Genomic DNA, 16,788 nt, shown 5'->3' with positions numbered 1-16,788 from the left:
CAGGAAGTGTATTTTCCATAATGTGGCTTTATTTTTTAACCTTTACAGGTTACATAAGAGTTCTTTCTAGCTGGATTGAAGATTCCTTTTTGGAGAGGGAGCAGGTTCAGACATGCAAGCTATCAGACGCTGCCTGTCTATTCTAGGAATGGAGCAGTGTCTGACACTGACTTTCAAACATCGCTGCCCTTACCCCACAGCCTCCCTCAAGTGTGACTGAAAACTGGTTTTGTTATTAGTGTAGACAGGGCTATTGTGGGGGGAATCTATACTTTCTGCATTGCCTACATCTCTGGCTCTCAACCAGAGGTCCTGGGGAGCCATGAGCAGGTTTCAGGGTGGCCACCAAGCAGGGCCAGCATTAGATTCACTGGGGCCCAGGGTAGAAAGCTGAAGCCGAAGCCTGAGCAGTGTAGCTTTATGAGAGCCCCTGTGGCATGAGGCTTCAGGCAGCTGCCCTGATTGCTACCCCCTAACACGAGCCCTGGCTTTTATATGCAGAAAATCAGTTGTTGTGGCACAGGTGGGCCATGGAGTTTTTATAGCCCATTGTGGGGGACCTCAGAAAGAAAAAGGTTAAGAACCCCTGGCCTACATCCATCACCAAAACCTATTCACAACTGGAGGTATTAAACAAGGCTCATTTTCTTTTGTCGATACCACCACAGTAAGAGTTCACTGGGGGGTATTTTTAATATGTTTGAACTCCGTTTTAGCCATTTTTCATCTGGACACCACCTCTAATTCTGTGTTTCACAGTGGTTGATTAAATCAACTGACTTCAGGTGGCCCTTTGAAATATTTCCATTTCTTCATCCATTCACATTTCTTTCTTTGCAGGGACATTCCTGTCGATTTCAAGTACATCGCAGAGCCAAGTATGCACTCGATGCCTGCAGTCACCTTGTCTCCAAATGGTAAGTTAACACTTTACTTAGGCCTTGTCTACACAGGAAAGTTTCACCGGTTCTACCAGTATCAACCCTCCCATATGGATCATTGTATCATTTTGGGGGTTAGCTTAAATTTCTTTCCAGATGACATAAGCTAAACTGGAAAAAGATACTCTTATACCAGAATAGGAGTAACCAAACGGGGTGAGTTATATCAGTATAACTATATTTGTTTAAATTAACACGTAGGGTTATACCAAAAAATGTTCCCAAGTAGACAAAAGTCTTAGTTTACTTTCTCTGTAGTGAGAGGTGCAAGTTAGTTTCCTTTTTTATGAACTCTGTCATTTTAAAATCTCTTTCTGCAAGTGGTAGAAGGCGCAAACAAAGCTAAAAGGGTAATAAAAAAACCTATAAGGGAGAAGAAGAGGAGAATAGTGTCTCCAGGACATGTCTACTCTTTTCCTGGGACCCTTGAAAGAGTCTTTCAAAGTCACTGCGTGGTCACTGCTCAGGGTAGAGGGAATATGTCCAGCAGAAAAGTATCGAGGAGCAGCTTCTCTCTTCAGCGTGTCCCTTTGCCCACCTGGGAGCATCTGCACTGCCCTCTCTTCCCTACTCACCACCCAAAACAGGAAGAAGGGTGGACACATGATTAAAAAAGCAGCCTTTCTTTTTGCCTTCCAGACACTTCTTCTCCTTTTGAACTGTGAAACTTAAAAATTGAGAGAGAAAAAGGCTGGTTTGAAAATTAGATATTTAGGATTTATTTACATGGTTAAAATCCTTCAACACATTTTAGACCTGCTTTACACTCAAGTAAAATTGATCTTTAAATAAAAAATAAACAAACAGAAAACCACTGGTAACTCTATTGTTCCACAACTTAAAATGAGTAATTAATGAGATGATCTGCATCTTGTGAACTTGTCTCCTGGTTTCAATTATTTGATTGACCAGTTAGGATATCTGCTCAACTATCCTGTTCTTTGTCTAAGCCTCTTCTGTATTTTAAAATGTGACAGTCACCATGGGTAATCTCTGGATGGTGTAGTGTGATTATAACCGAGAAAGTTACTACAGGCAATTGAGCATACATGCAGGGATACGCTTCCAAACTATCTCCAGTATTAGATTCTGCCTTTATTAGTTGTAATAGGCAGAAGTCATCTCAATGAAAATTTCCCATGGGTATGACTGATAACTGTACTTGGCGTCACAAATAGCTTAGAAAGAATTGCTTACAGAATTAGGTTTGTTTTGTATGATGAAATTTGTGTCTGCCACACTAGAAATCTTTTTACACATGTGACACAAGCCAAGTCTGTACCTTTCTTCTTTGAGTGAACGCCGCTAATACACCATTCTAGGGTCTAGCTCTGAGTTGTACAGTACACGGTAGAAGCCATGCATACTATTTAACTAAATACTTTATTAACACAGAATATGGTTGAAACCAAAACTGACAGTGAAAGTTCTAGTAATCTTTGTCAGATTTGTTTCTTCAACTGTAGTAGTCTGACACCTGCCTGAACTTTGTTGCACGTACAGGAAAATGGCTGGCTTGTCAATCAATGGATAATCAGATTTTGATTTTTGGAGCTCAGAACAGATTCAGATTAAACAAAAAGAAAATCTTCAAGGGTCACATGGTGGCAGGTTATGCTTGTCAAGTTGATTTTTCACCTGACATGAGGTAAGTTCTATGAAAACTAACTTCTGTCTTAAAGTTGTCACGAGATCCTGCTAAATTTGTTTTTGAAACCCTTTGTAATATACTGATGTGCTGCTGCTGTCCATTTAACCCAACATTGCTGTGTGGCTACAGAGAGTTTTCTGCAGAAGTTAAAAGGGGAATTTGCCTTTTGCCATTTGTTAATTTCAATGGATTCAGTACTAACATTTAGCCCAGTAGTATAAGAAATGAACATTTAGTTTAAGTACTCACAATGAATACTTAGTCCTAAATTCTCCATTCTACAAAGGCTGTTTTGTGCTGCTATGACCTTAAACCGGCCAGAAGCCTTCCCTAGGTAGGTAGAATCTCTACTGTAAGAGGCAGCTAACCTGCCTCCCATACCAGCCACAACCCCACTCTGCCCCACCTCAAAGTGAAAGTGAGAGGAGGAAGCATATGGAGGAGGGCAGGCTGGGGCTATAAGGGGGCTTATCAGACCTGAGCTCCACTACACATGATCCTCTGCTGGTGTAAGGGGCTTTATAGCAGCAACAGAGTTGAGCAGGATGCTTCCTGTTCTAACTAGCACTGGAGCTAAGTAGCCAGGAACCAGGGAGCAGCAACTGGCTTCCTACACACAGATCTGCAGTAGAGTCACAAGAAGCCTTCCTGTACACACATACCTTGGGTTCAAACTTAAAGCAAAACTGGATCTAGATTGAAGCCTGGTTCTTCTACTTTGCCTAATGAAGTTGTACAGCTAACTCTCATCTGCAGCTTTACTAGCGATGTCACATTGGTGTCATTTTAAGACAGTTATGCCCATTTAACTTCCTATAGATAACAAAGCAAGTATATGCATGATTAGCATAATGCACTGCAAAAGTGTTCAAATTTTTAGGGGATTTTTTTTAAAGAGAAATCTCTGCAAATTAGGGGTTTTTTTCCTGGAATTTTCTCTTATCCTCTCAGTAGGCTCTATTGCTCAAGCAACATAATGCATGGTATAATCACATTGCTTAGCACATTTACCTCACAGATGATGTGATGAATCACTGCACAGCAAGAGCCTGGGCTCTTTAGAACACATCATGCATGCTAATTCTTTGGAATTCCTACTGTCTGTTGAAACAGACTCTCTTGAATGGAAAGCTTATTGGATTACTAAATTTTTTCCATTCCCCAGTACAAAATTATCCTTAATCTGTTTTTTGCATTAATTGAAAACATTTATTTTAATGTATGCTTTATAATAATCTTCCAAAAAATGGAAAATAATAAAAGTAGTTCTGATAATTTTTAATTGAGCTTTTAATTTTTTAATACAGCTATGTGATATCAGGTGATGCAGATGGAAAACTTAACATCTGGGACTGGAAGACCACAAAACTCTACAGTAGGTTAAAGGCACATGACAAAGTTTGTATAGGCGCAGTCTGGCATCCACATGAAACATCTAAGGTCATCACCTGTGGCTGGGATGGTCTTATTAAATTGTGGGACTGAAGTGGGTACTGCAAGGAACTAAATTTTGGTAAGACTTTTTGTGAACATCTGAGATTGCTAAACATGAACTCTGCTGAGGATGGTTTGATTTGAACTTCCAGCTGTTTTCGGGTTCTTCACTATTAAAGTACACTGTGCACTCTTGGAAATGAGATCTCCCAGGCAGAAGACTCAGCTGAAAGGCTACTCTTCTAAGTATGACTTCGAGGTTTGTGAGAAGCTGAGAACAGTCATGTGAAGTGGCCAGAAATAAATATTAATTTGATAAGTTATTTTCTGTTTGATCCACTTTTTCAGAATAAAACAATATTTTCTAGTTTGCGATTCTGGATGTCACACAGTATATGGTGTAGAAGTAGAAAACCAGCAGTTTTGTTGTGTTCTGTGACTGCACAGCTCAGAAGAAAAAAGTCTCTTTAATCTCTACTGCAGTAGATCTTGAAGATGCACCCATTAATAGACTTTATGGCAGTATTCTGTGGCACCCAAGTTTCTTGGATTTATACAACCAGTGACTAAGATTTATTGACCCATAACAGAAACAGAGTTGATCAAAGGCTTTAGCATACATACCCAATGAACAAACTGAATATACCCTGCAGACTGTATTCCCTAGACCCTCCATCTGCATTCTTATATTGGTATCTTGACTTAAACATTTTACATGATACTGATCATGGAGGTTCCTCTACGTAACCATCTGTATTTGAAAGTTTTCTTTATAATAATAAATATCCCCCCAAAACCCCAAGGTAAATTCCATATACTGTTAATTATCATGCTTTTCTGGGACATATTTCAAAGAAAACCACATTCCCTGTCCCTTAATCATATTCTTTGTACAGGGTGCACTTTAGTATTCACTGTTCCTGTATTATATGCACCATATTGTTTCCATGCTAAGCTACTGTATATACATGTCAGTTTCTTTTTTTTTAAGAACTTATTTTTAATAAATCTTTTGTACAAAAGTCTGGTTTAGTTTAGTCCTTGCTTCTAGCATATCCAAGTCGAATATTCATTATCCTTTCAGTTTGGGGTTTGGCATTTCCTAACTCCCAGTGGTGCCAAAGTACATCCTTGCTTGGATGATACTAAAACAATATATTGATTATTTTGCTAAGCAAATGGGGGCAGAAAAGTCTTTCTAAATTCTTATACCACACTGCGCACCATATTATCTGACTATGAATGAATAATGGAAATAATGGAAACAACAACAAACTGGTCAGCCTTCAAGCCACATTGGATAACTATTGAATTAACATCATAAAATTATAAGCCAGAAATTTCTGAGTGAAGGTGAAATTTGTTCAAAAATAAATTTGAAAGTCTGAAACCTCAGAGTTTAGATTACACACACACACACTCTTCTCAGCCTTCATACCCAACTATAGTGTGCACTGTCCATTTGATATTGGCACCTCTGATAGGTATTTACAATACCTATACTTTGGTGACTTGTCATGGGTGGCACAGATGAGGATGGGTCTGTTTTTGGAGAAAATGGGGGTACCAGAGGCTATCTGTTTGTGTATGGGCGGGCCTCAGACTCATGCAAATATATAAGGCAAGTACAAACTTAAAACTCTGTATGAAGAGCAATAGAAATTTGGTGGTGAATGTTTGGAGGTTATATGTGCTGCATGTGGAAACATGACAGTGTTGGACTCCGCTGACTATGGGGAGTGGGTAAGGACAGGTTACAGTTTGGAGGCAAGATGAGATGTAGCTATCTCCTACTGAAGATGAGCTCTCAGGCTAGGTAGGTGGCTCTGATGTAGACCGTAAAATTGAAACGTTCTTAAGTAGAAAATGGGCAGCAATTGGAGTTCAGAGATATAGAGAATGTGGGTCCCACAGCCGACCTTTACTTTAAAAGCCAAGGCAGACCCGATATAACATTCCATAAGAATTTTTGACCAAAGTAACAGAGATCTTTAATATATCCTAATTAGATTCTTGTCTAGGATTTTCCTTGTTGTTTGCAAAGCACTTAGATTTTGTGTATCAATGACTTTAACTGTAGAGTATATTTACTTGAACTATTTCGCTGTATAGACATGTAAGAACCTCTTGTTCAGTCAGAAGATTCACCCACCACTTGCGCACACCACTAGTCCAGAAATGCTCCAGTGGAGCTACTAAACTCTGATAGGCCATTTTCCATTTATGGACGAGATAAATAAACTTTTGTGAGTAACATGCAGATCTTACACACAACAGGAGTTGATGAATTAACTGTCTGCAACAAAAAGACTTCTGATGCAGGTTTTTACAGACGTGAACTAGAACCTGCCTTCTAGATCAGATCCTTTGTCTCCATCTGGTGTTGCTCACTGAGTTAATCTTTATGGAATTTTTAAAGCCTGCATGGGAACCTGCAGAAGCTTTTAATTTGTAAGATTTTTCTCCCGAACAATTTTATAAAGATCTGTGGACTCCAAAAGAAAAGACTAGCCTTGTGAAGTAGTTCTCAATGGAGATTAAGGGTAGGAGAATTTGGGGGCCTGTAGGCTGAAGTTGGGGGGGACTGGTGTAGTTTTTTGGGGGGGCAGGTGAGGTGGGAATTGAGACCCATAACTAGAAAACAGCATGCTTCAGATTTTCCCAATAAATTCTCCATTGGTGTAAGCCTAAGCATGCAAAATTTTCAAGCTGAAAGCAGTTCTTTTGTGAAGGGTGGAGTCAAGTAAGTCTCAATATTGGTTCGAATTAATATTTACAACCCAGCCTATGGAGTTCCTATGACAGCTTCATAATCATTGCACTTGATCTACTGTAATTTTAAGGAAGTCTGAGTAACTTATTGCCACTACAACTAAAATACTTTTAGGATATCACAGTGAGGATTTTGCACATAAACAAGCTACCCAAATCATTTTTTCTGAGCTCTGCCCTGGAGACTTGAAAGTTCCTTTAGCCTTGTGCCAACTTTCTCTGGATTTCTCCTTTTGTGTGGGGCGTTTCCCACCACCATACCCCCCATACCACTTGCTGGTAAAGGGGCGGCCTCCTTTTGAAGCCACTGGCCTCAGCTTCTGTCTTGTACAGACTTGGTAATAGTTTTCAATAAGATGCGGCTGCTTACTCCTTACATTCTCATTGCATTGCACAAAAATACTGTACCTCAGACAAACTAATTTATAATGTGAGCCAATTTTCAACTCCAAACAGCTGCTTTAGAATACTAGTTTATAATACTGTGCCTTCAAGTCTTGCAAACTCATTTTGAAAATCTATCTGCCCAGGCACAAAATCTTTTCACCCTGTCTCTCCCAATTAATCATAACAAAAGTCTCATTTTTGTTGGTCAAAAACCTCAGACCTAACAAGGGAGTGGGGGACGGGGTGGGGACGGATGACAGAACTATGAAAAGCTGCTTTAACTAGACTAGTATCAGGATACCAGCAAATTTCTTTGATATGTAAGTTGTTTCTCTGCATAATGTTTAGGGCTTACTACTTTAAGTTGACTTAACAAAAGTATCTATAAAATGTAAATTAGAGGACTGTTGCCCTGTAGCAAAATGAATATGAATCTCTCTAGTCAAGCTCTTTGAATGTTGGAAGTTCTGTGACTCTCTTGCAGCAGTCCAAGAAGACCTCACTTGTTTGTTGAAGGGTGAAATTGTCAACAGTGCCTACATGACTTAGGAGCCTTGGGCACTTAGATGTTTCTTTGACTTAGGCACCTCAATCACTTATGTGCTTTTGAAAATTTGACCATAAACCCTTTTATTACCTTGTTATAATGTTAAAGTAACATTCAAGTGTTTGGTGATATTGTTCCTGTTTGAGGCGCACTATTAAATTACTGTACAATAGGCCGTTGAGAGTGCTAGATATATTTGACTTTAATGGTCAGAATAAGAACTAGAATGTGAAGTTGTGAATCAAACCTAGTTCCATATCTCTTAGGCCTGGTCTACACTAAGGGGGGGGTCGAACTAAGGTACGCGACTTCAGCTACGCGAATAGCGTAGCTGAAGTCGAAGTACCTTAGTTCGGGCTACTCACCAGTCCAGACGCCGCGGGAATGAAGTCCGCGGCTCCAAGGTCGACTCCGCCACCACCGTTCGTGGTGGTGGAGTTCTGGAGTCGACCGGAGCGCGTGGGGAGTTCGAACTATCGCGTCTTGATTAGACGAGATAGTTCGAACTCCGAGAAGTCGAACTCTCTGCGTCGACCCGCGCGGTAAGTATAGACCTACCCTTAGTAAAAAGAGCAACCAGACTGATCAAGCTTGATTTTCCTCCATGGCCGTACCGGAAGCAATTTCAATAATGTGGAGACTTACAAAGCTTAAATATGGTCAGTAACTAAGACATGTTTCTGGACTACCTCAGGCTAGAGCTGGGATAGGGCTTGTCTACATGGGAAACTGTAAGTTGTAACAGTAGAATTGTACCTTAGTTATACCAGTATAACTCACTGTGTGCCTCCAAAGGAGCATGAGGGCATTTGTAAGTGTCTTCATGGTGAGTTGTCAGTATAATTTTATAGTGATTTTTAACTCACATATGCCAGTACACCTTTCCTAGGTAGCTCTTATTTGTCCTCAGGCAGGATAGCTGGTTAACTGAGGTTTTTTGCCTCTGAGTCCTCATGTGACACTTCTCCCTCCACTCCCCAGTCTCTGATCTGTCCTCAGCACACCTACTTCACATTGTCTATCTCCTGGGGGGAGTTAGTCAAAATCCAAGATGGCTTGCATGAAAAACACCTTTTAAAAAAAAAAAAGGAAAAGAACCATTCCCTGTAGTTCTCCAATGATGCCAAAATGGTGGTGAGCTTTTTGTCAGACCATTTTCTCCACAGCCAGGTCCCCTTTTCTATCTCCTTTATCTCCTTGAAATGGTAAATGCTAGTGGCAAGTCATGCCCTTTTCCCTAAAGAAATAAAATTCACAAGTGACTTCAATTTTTCTTGTGGATTAAGACTTTCTCAGGGCCACAGTTCTACTAGTCAGGCTGGGCTCACATGGAGCACTCATCATCTCCATAAAGAATGGTACATACCTGATCGTCTGAAGTCACAGCTTTCCTCCAAAACGAACTTGGCTTTGGCTCCACTTCAAAAAGGTAAATAAAATTGAAGTTAAAAGTATGGGTTGGAATTCTTCAGTTCCCCTTTTACCTGCCACCCCCAATTAGTAGAGTTCATCTGTTTTTTTCTTCTTTTTAGGAAAAAAGTAGTTTGGAGTTACCTGACTCCTAATGCTTTCCATTTCGCAATTGCATTTTTGCACATTGAGGCTCTTTAGAAGTGACTGTATGGTCATGTCTCACTCAGAGGTGGCTCCTCTATTTTAGAAGGGTTTATGGCTTTGCATCTGTTGTCCAAAAGGTAATTGTCTGTTGGTTCCACTGTTCCAGATCTCACGGCAGACCCAAGTCACAACAGCCTCTCCTGTTAGCTCTGAAACAGCCTCTGGTGAGGTGGCAGAGAATGTGGAATAGTAACCACTGCTGTTAGTTCACCCTGTGCCCCTCAGGAGTTTATTTGTTAGCTTATTAGCAAGAGGTTGAGATTTATAGGGATGTCATGACACTTTATCCTGTTATGCATTTTTCTACATTATATGGATTAGACTGTGGATTAAAGGGGTTTTAATATGAAAGCTTGGTCTCATTATCATTCCCTTCAAAGAGTGTATACGCTACCTCACTGAAATTACTCTTCCAAAGAAGGAAAAGAATGAAGAAGACCTTCCCTCTCCAGAAAAATATTCAAAAGAGAACTAACCCAGTTTGAGGCTTTTTAGATACTATCGTCATTCCCAGAGAGGTACAAAGCATAGCTATTCCAAACCCTATTTCTTAAACTGGGCTTTTGTCCCTTAAATGGGCTTTCCATTAATATGTTATAGAAAAAGGCTTTAATCCTTTTGTTTTAGGGCTCTGAAAGGACCTTATGATCAAAAGATGGACACTCATGAGCTGAAACTTTTTTAAAGCTTTACTATTGTATATGCAGCCTGTGCTTTCAGGCCTGTGGTAAGTGGGGGGGGGGGGGGGTTGATTTAAGAGCCTTTGGATTACATTGTGGTCCAGTGATTTTGATTCAAAAATGAATCTTATATTAAATATACAAAGGAAGAGATCATCACTATAGGCACTTATTTCCCCCCTCAATCCCCTCACTGTTCCTGAACGGTGGGTATTTGTACACACCGACACACATCCTCCTTTCAGGAACAGTTGAAAATATAATTACTTATGTTGGGTAATCTAGTCAAAATCAAAGAAACATTCCAGTTCTTATTCAGGCTTGAGAACTTATCTGTACATATAGTGAAGTGGCCTTGTATTATCATTCTGTGGTTTGGCTATCAGATCAAGTGAAGTAGAGCAGATGATCTCTGCAAAGGCTTATTCCAGAATCAGCTGAAATATTTTACAATTACAAAACATAGTTATCTCTCAACAGGGACTTTCATTTAAGAAAATGCATTGTTCAAGTGGAAGTCTATTTAGATATTGTCCATCCAAGACTGTAGGTCCCAAGAGGGAGAAAGATGCAAAAATGTGTTTGGACTTAGGTCAGTGTTTGTGACTTTACCCTTGAAAATTTCAGCATTAAAACAGCTCTAAATAAACTACAATTACTGTCATGTTATGTAAACAAGGAGGAAGAGACCAGGAGTGATCTACTAAATAATTCCAGAAATTCTTTCTAGGGCAGAAAAGCATCTAATAATGCTAGCCAAAAAGAAAGAGAGAACTAAAACCAACAATTTGGATGATAAAAACAGCTGGGCTCAACTGTCAAATAATCCACCAAGAGAGTATTTCCTTCAAGGTGCTTTATCCTAGGGATTCCTACAACAGCCTGTTTGCATCTGCTAAGAATCATTATTTTAAGGGATAGCACAAAGGATTAGCATGTTTTTCTTGCACTTCCTTTGATCCTTCAAGTACTGATGCCTGTCCTGCTAGCATAGACTTATACATCATGATTCAGACTTGATTAAAGTCTGGCCTCAGAGGTGTAAACACAAATTATGTTTGGAGGGGGCCCGGGCACCAGAGTTGCTACTGTCTTTCCTGATCAGGTTTAAAAACCTGTAAATAAAACAATTCTCTGTTCTAAAAGTGGAACAGTTCCTTTCAACATGCCTCAGCACAGGACTTCTGTTTGCTATAGTGACCACCCATCCTGTGTCCTACATGCCCATAGGGAGGGTGCCTGAAAAGTGAGATTGTTTGGCATAATGATGACCAGGGTTACACTCTACAGCTCTACAAAGCACCAGCTATATGTAGGATTGACTGCTTTTAAAACAACTGTAAAGTAAAATATAGTCAGTCACTCAGGCTGGAATTAATCAATTATATCAATACAGTTACTAATGCAAAGCAAATGTGCCGTTAAGTGGTATGATATTAATGATCTGACATTCTAGCTCTCCATTTCCAAAAGCAATGAGCTTTGAATTTACACTTTTGAATGAGTTCCTTTGCTATTGAAAGATTATCAGTATGATCCACTTTGTACCTACAAAGCAGACAGATAATTCAGGCCCTTCTTTTTCAGCGAAGGTAAGTGCACTAGACAAGGAACAAGTAGGAAAGCAGGATGGATGTTTTCTAGAAATAACAGGTTCTGCTCCATTGTACAGTCATCTTCTCAGATTCCAATGGCAGATTCAGGTGAAGTGCCTTCTGCACCATATGTGGCATTACTTGTCCCATGTTACTGTTTGATATGTGATGGGAAAAGCATTTTTAAATTAAACTTTGTTAGCATTTATTAGCATACGGGGAAGATGGAAAGACTGTAAATTTCATCCCCTACTTCAGCCTGAGATTGGGCCCTTTAAATGAGAATAGGCTTTGACAAACATGGGGAGACCAAAAGTAAGGCCCAACATCGAGAGGACACCTACCTGTTACAGCCAGACCCGAGGACTCTAAAGCTGAAGGCCTGGATAGTGTATAAGGCAAACTAGAATTGCTCATTTTTTCCCCAAAATAGTATGACCTGCACTCTGCTAAAGAGTTTCCTGTCTAATCTAAGACAGTAAATTCTAAAGAAAAGTGATGATCTCTGGGTATTCTAAAGTTACAAGTCTGCTGTAACATCAAGAGATGCATGATGGAACTTCAGTCCATTTCCATAATTACACTCCTATATTGTTTCAGAGACATAAACTATAATAAACTTGTGCGTCTCCTTTAGAATCTTCATTTAATTTTTTGGGAAAAATTGACATAATCCATGTTTTGAACCTCTAACTTGTGCTTTCTTACACTACTAATCTGGAGCTAGTTATTATAGATTACAAGTTTAGTTATTCTAAGACTGTCCCACTGGAAAAGATGATGTGGCACTATTTCTAAAACCAAGTTGTTAATCACACCCAGATTTATACTATCCCAATCTGACTTCTGAAAAATGACTCCTCAGGCATTCTCAGGATTGTTAGTGATCCAAGTCAGATCCATGTAACAGTTGAGGAAGTCTGACTTCTTTAGGCTTTTTTTTATACAAACTCTTATGGCTCTGTGTCCCCTAAAGGATATTACTGTTCACTATATAAGAGCTCGCATCCAACGTGCTTGTAGTACAGAAGGAATTCCATCTCAACTTTCATTCAAAGATCATTCCATAGGATCACAGCTTCTTGAGCAGAACACTAATTTACTTCATTTGTGGAGATTGACCCCATGAAAAGCTCCCTCCATGGAATCTCTAACTACAGGTAGATGTTGTGAATCAGTCAGTGCAGTGCTTAGCTGCAGGGCTTCTTCAGTGTTGTTGTTCTTGGGAGACAATTGGTAATTACAGCGTTTATTCAGGGATTTGTTCAGCATGACATCGGAGCTCTGCTGCCTGGACCCAAGTTAGTACAGAAATGGAAATTGAACTGGATCCTCTATACATTGATCTGTCTGGAAGCCCCAGCCTCTTGTGGAGCTCTCTGCCATAAGATAACAATGAAGCCACGAACTTGGAGTCAAAAAAAGAACTGGACATTTAGCCACATAAATAGCAAGGACTTCTTTTACCTGTTTTAAATGTTTGGAAGTGAGAAACCCAGTTGCATCAGGGCATCAAGTAGCCTCTCACTGACGGGAGTAAGAAGAAAATTCCTTGGTGGGAGGGAGATGTGAGTTATTCCATACTTGTCAACTTGGACTGAAGTTGCCTCTTCCACTGAAGCATCTAGTACTGGCTTGTGCTAAAGAGTAGATGGATCACTAGTCTGCTCCACCATGGTAATTCCTATGTTCTGAATGGGTGGCTTGGAGGTTGCTGGGGGAGGAGCCAAGGGAGGCAGTATTAAGCAGCAGGGGAAGGGAAGAGGAGGAGAATCCTCACATTGAGCTGAGCAGGCTGCTGCTCCATCTTGACTGGAGAAGATGCTGCTTGTAAGAGGAGCCAGAAAGGTGGGGCGGGGAAGAACTGACTGATGTATTTGTGTGGGACTAGTTAATGGATCTGGGGAAATTGTGTAGCAGGGCATCCATTTAGTATGGTATACAAGTGTTAGGAAAATGGCACATACACTTCCTCTGTTTTCCAAGTCTTGGAAGGTAGGTCTGTATAGCATGCCAGTGTGTGTGGTGTAGCAGCGCAGCAGGGATTTTGTGAAGACGTGTGTGCCCAAAGGAATGAAGGACATACTAGGCTTGTAAGGGGAGAGAGAAAGAATTAAAGGAACAAACCAGGAAAAGAATGATTGAGGAAAATCTTATTAAACATAGTAAAATTAATTGCGGACAGACAGAAAAATGAGTGGGAGAGGAGAAACATCAAGACTCTGGGCAAATGGGAAAGTAAAGGAAGTTAAAGAATGGAAAAGGAAGGGGAAGTACCAAAGCAAGGGAGACTGGGTGCATTTTATTTTAATACAAAGTTGAATGGGAATACATTACATAAATTCTCTCCTAACCCCCCTCAGATGGGTGGTATTGGATGGGCTAAAGTTTTCAAAATGTTCACATAAACCATGCACGCCTTTAGTATGTTTCTGGTAAAGTGACGGGAAAATGACTTTTCTGGGAAGTTTAAAATATATTGCTTGGGCCTACTGAGCCTGCCAGTTGGGCTTCTGAGGGAGACCTGGATGGGCCAGTTGAGTAATTTCAGCTTGTTAGCCATTGGAAGGGGGACTGATTTGAGTGAAGAATGCATGTGGAGTAGGAGCTGGCATGGATATACATTCAGGAGCAGGTGTAGTATCTGAAAATACATAACACCTTTTTTTTTAAATTGACTAGATTTCCCACTGACTGTCCTGTTTAAGTAATTGTTGATTGGAAGACAACAATCTGCCATAATTATCACGGGAGTGTTTTTAAAGTACTAAAAGGTGCTAGTCTAAGCATAATCATTTATGAGAGTAACTTATTTGGATCAATGATTTTTTTTCAGCAGCGTCTCTTGGTGTACACTGTACTAGAGCCGCTCCCAGTGAATTTTCAGGGACAGAGTAGGCAAACTGTCTTTGCTGACCTTTAGGGAGGCTGGGGTCAATCCACAGCCATGTGTGGAGAACTGTTAACCGCTTTAGACAAACACTTAGAAAGTCTCACATCTGTTTCTAATAAAGTCTATCAATGTAACCATGGAAGATGCACTGTACAAAACAATTTCAACACCAGATCTCTTTCTAGTACTCAGAAGCAAAGCATGATAACATCCAGCTTTTGCAATACTGCTGAGAAACAGAAAAACAGTTCATTTTGATAGCAGGGCCTCAGTTTGCAAGTTCAGTAACTTTTTTGTCAGCTGCTCCAATGTCCTTTTCACTAATGCTGTTGAGTGGGATGATTACATGTCATCAATTCCTTTATGCTACTTCCATCTTGTGTTCACCCAGCTTAATGTGTAACAGCTACTTGCATTGAAGGCTTCCTTCTTCAGAAACATCTGTGGTTTCAATAAGTCTTTGTAAGTGTGAAAAAGCCTGAAATCCTTCAGTTCTAATTCTTTGAGAAGACTGTACCAGTATCGGACCACCGTGCTGTCATTGCCACTGACCTCAAATCCAGGCCAATGAATGTGGACTTCAAAGACCAATTGTCCTATCTGTTCAACAATGTCTTCCAGAATCAGGTTTTCCAAAATTTTCCACTCCGCACTTTCCATATCTGCCTTGAGGACATCAATCTGAAACAAAAAACTAATTACTTTATGAAAAAGACAGACTTTGCAATTGCTGTTGATAACCATCTGAAGTGCCAGGCTTTTCAATTTCATTCAATTTTACTTAATTACTCTTGAGTATGGCTGTTTTTATTTAGCAATCCCAGCACCTCCTGGGGATAATTGAACCAGTTTTTGAAGTTTCATAATTGCTTGTTCATAACTTCTCCTCCCCAACCCCCTGTTTTAAATGCTTTGTAGTCTGAGGCTTCTAATGAGGGTACTAATGTGGTCATTAAACCACTATATTTTATTATTCCTTTACAAATCCTGTGAGTGCCTCAAAGTTAGAGGGGTGAGGAACACCCATTGATATGCAAAGATACTCAGATCATTCTTTTCTTTAATCTTGGCTGAAGGAAGTGCTATTTGTCCATTAATTTCTTTAGTATTACAAAATCCAGTGAGCCCCTGTAACAAGTTATGTATGTTTGTACAGCAATAACACTGGGGGCCCCAATCAATACTATTATGTTAGGACACACACACACACACACACACACAGTCTCTCTCTCTCTCTCTTCCCCCCCTCCCACTCCAAAGACCTTCCAATCTAAGTATATGAGGACAAAACAACTGCATACAACAGACAAGGGCAGCAGAGGGTAACAGAGACATTGTTATTGGTCTTATTCCCGAGGGCATTCTGTGCCAAACAATTCTGCACACAATGTTTAAAAATTCTGCAAATTTTATTTGTCGAATAAATGTGTAGGCTTCAGCATGGCATTGCGGAGCACAGGCCACTGCCAGGGCCGGCCCACAACATTTTGGCACCTGAGGCGGGGAGCTCAAATGACGCCTCCATGCCCCCTCGCTTGGGCCAGAACTTTGAAAGGTCTCAATTCTGCCACCTTCCTGTTCTACTCCTCTGCTACCTACCCCAATAAAGGAGAACTAACAACTTAAAATGCCTTGTTCAAAAAAATTTTGAACAACACTTACATTTGCTGTTCAGTCGTTTGAAAGTTAACTTTTCTTGTCTGCATAGTAAACACTGGCATTTTTATCTGTTTGAATAATCAAAGTGGTGCTTTCCGTGCCTTCTTGGTTGCAAATATTTGACCTGCTTCCTGAAGGTCTACGGTCTGGGCCAGCTCATGCTCTATTGAGATGGTTGCAAGGCTGACCAGCCTCTCCTGTGTCACTGTGGAGTGTAGATTTGTTTTTATTAACTTCAGCTTGGAGAAGCTGCATTCTCCACTGGCAACTGTTACAGGAAGTGTTAGAAATATGCGCAGAGCAACAAAAGCATTTGGAAAGAGGGTGGTCATCTTATTTGTGCACATATATTCCAGAACAGCCTTTGGAGTTGATCCTGCTGAAATGTATCTTAAAAGGGCTTTCAGTTTGTCACCTAAATCACTTGCATCAATATTGCGCATGTCATCATGTGTCAACACTGTCTCTAGTGCCCTGCATTGCTGGTGTAGGTCTTCTTCAGGTGAGGAATTTTGGAATATCATACAACATCCCAAATATACTGCTATGTTCCCTGAGGCGCATGAAATGTTCTTCAACTGACTGTATTGCACAATCTAGCACCTGGTTAAA

The 16,788-nt window shown here is 40.2% G+C and overlaps 2 protein-coding genes across 9 annotated transcripts in view; one reads left to right on the top strand and one right to left on the bottom strand.

Annotated features, from left to right (window-relative positions):
• Window positions 1-4,349, top strand: part of CDC40 (cell division cycle 40) — a 55,243-nt gene extending 50,894 nt beyond the window's left edge. For all 3 annotated transcript variants that reach the window (XM_039528340.1, XM_039528343.1, XM_039528341.1), the window contains exons 13-15: window positions 841-917; window positions 2,445-2,589; window positions 3,900-4,349. In XM_039528340.1, the coding sequence (XP_039384274.1) occupies window positions 841-917; window positions 2,445-2,589; window positions 3,900-4,077 (400 nt within the window). In that variant the 3' untranslated portion in view covers window positions 4,078-4,349. The remainder of the gene's footprint in view (window positions 1-840; window positions 918-2,444; window positions 2,590-3,899) is intronic.
• Window positions 4,350-12,840: 8,491 nt separating this feature from the next.
• METTL24 (methyltransferase like 24) overlaps window positions 12,841-16,788 on the bottom strand; it is a 112,264-nt gene continuing 108,316 nt past the window's right edge. For 5 of the 6 annotated variants that reach the window (XM_039528369.1, XM_039528371.1, XM_039528365.1 and 2 more), the window contains one exon: window positions 12,841-15,198. In XM_039528369.1, coding sequence (XP_039384303.1) covers window positions 14,884-15,198 — 315 coding nt within the window. In that variant the 3' untranslated portion in view covers window positions 12,841-14,883. The remainder of the gene's footprint in view (window positions 15,199-16,788) is intronic. The other variant, XM_039528368.1, reaches the window with a different exon arrangement.

Source organism: Mauremys reevesii, linkage group 3, assembly GCF_016161935.1.
Source record: "Mauremys reevesii isolate NIE-2019 linkage group 3, ASM1616193v1, whole genome shotgun sequence".
NCBI lineage: Eukaryota > Metazoa > Chordata > Testudines > Geoemydidae > Mauremys > Mauremys reevesii.
This window is presented reverse-complemented; position numbering and strand designations above follow the sequence as displayed.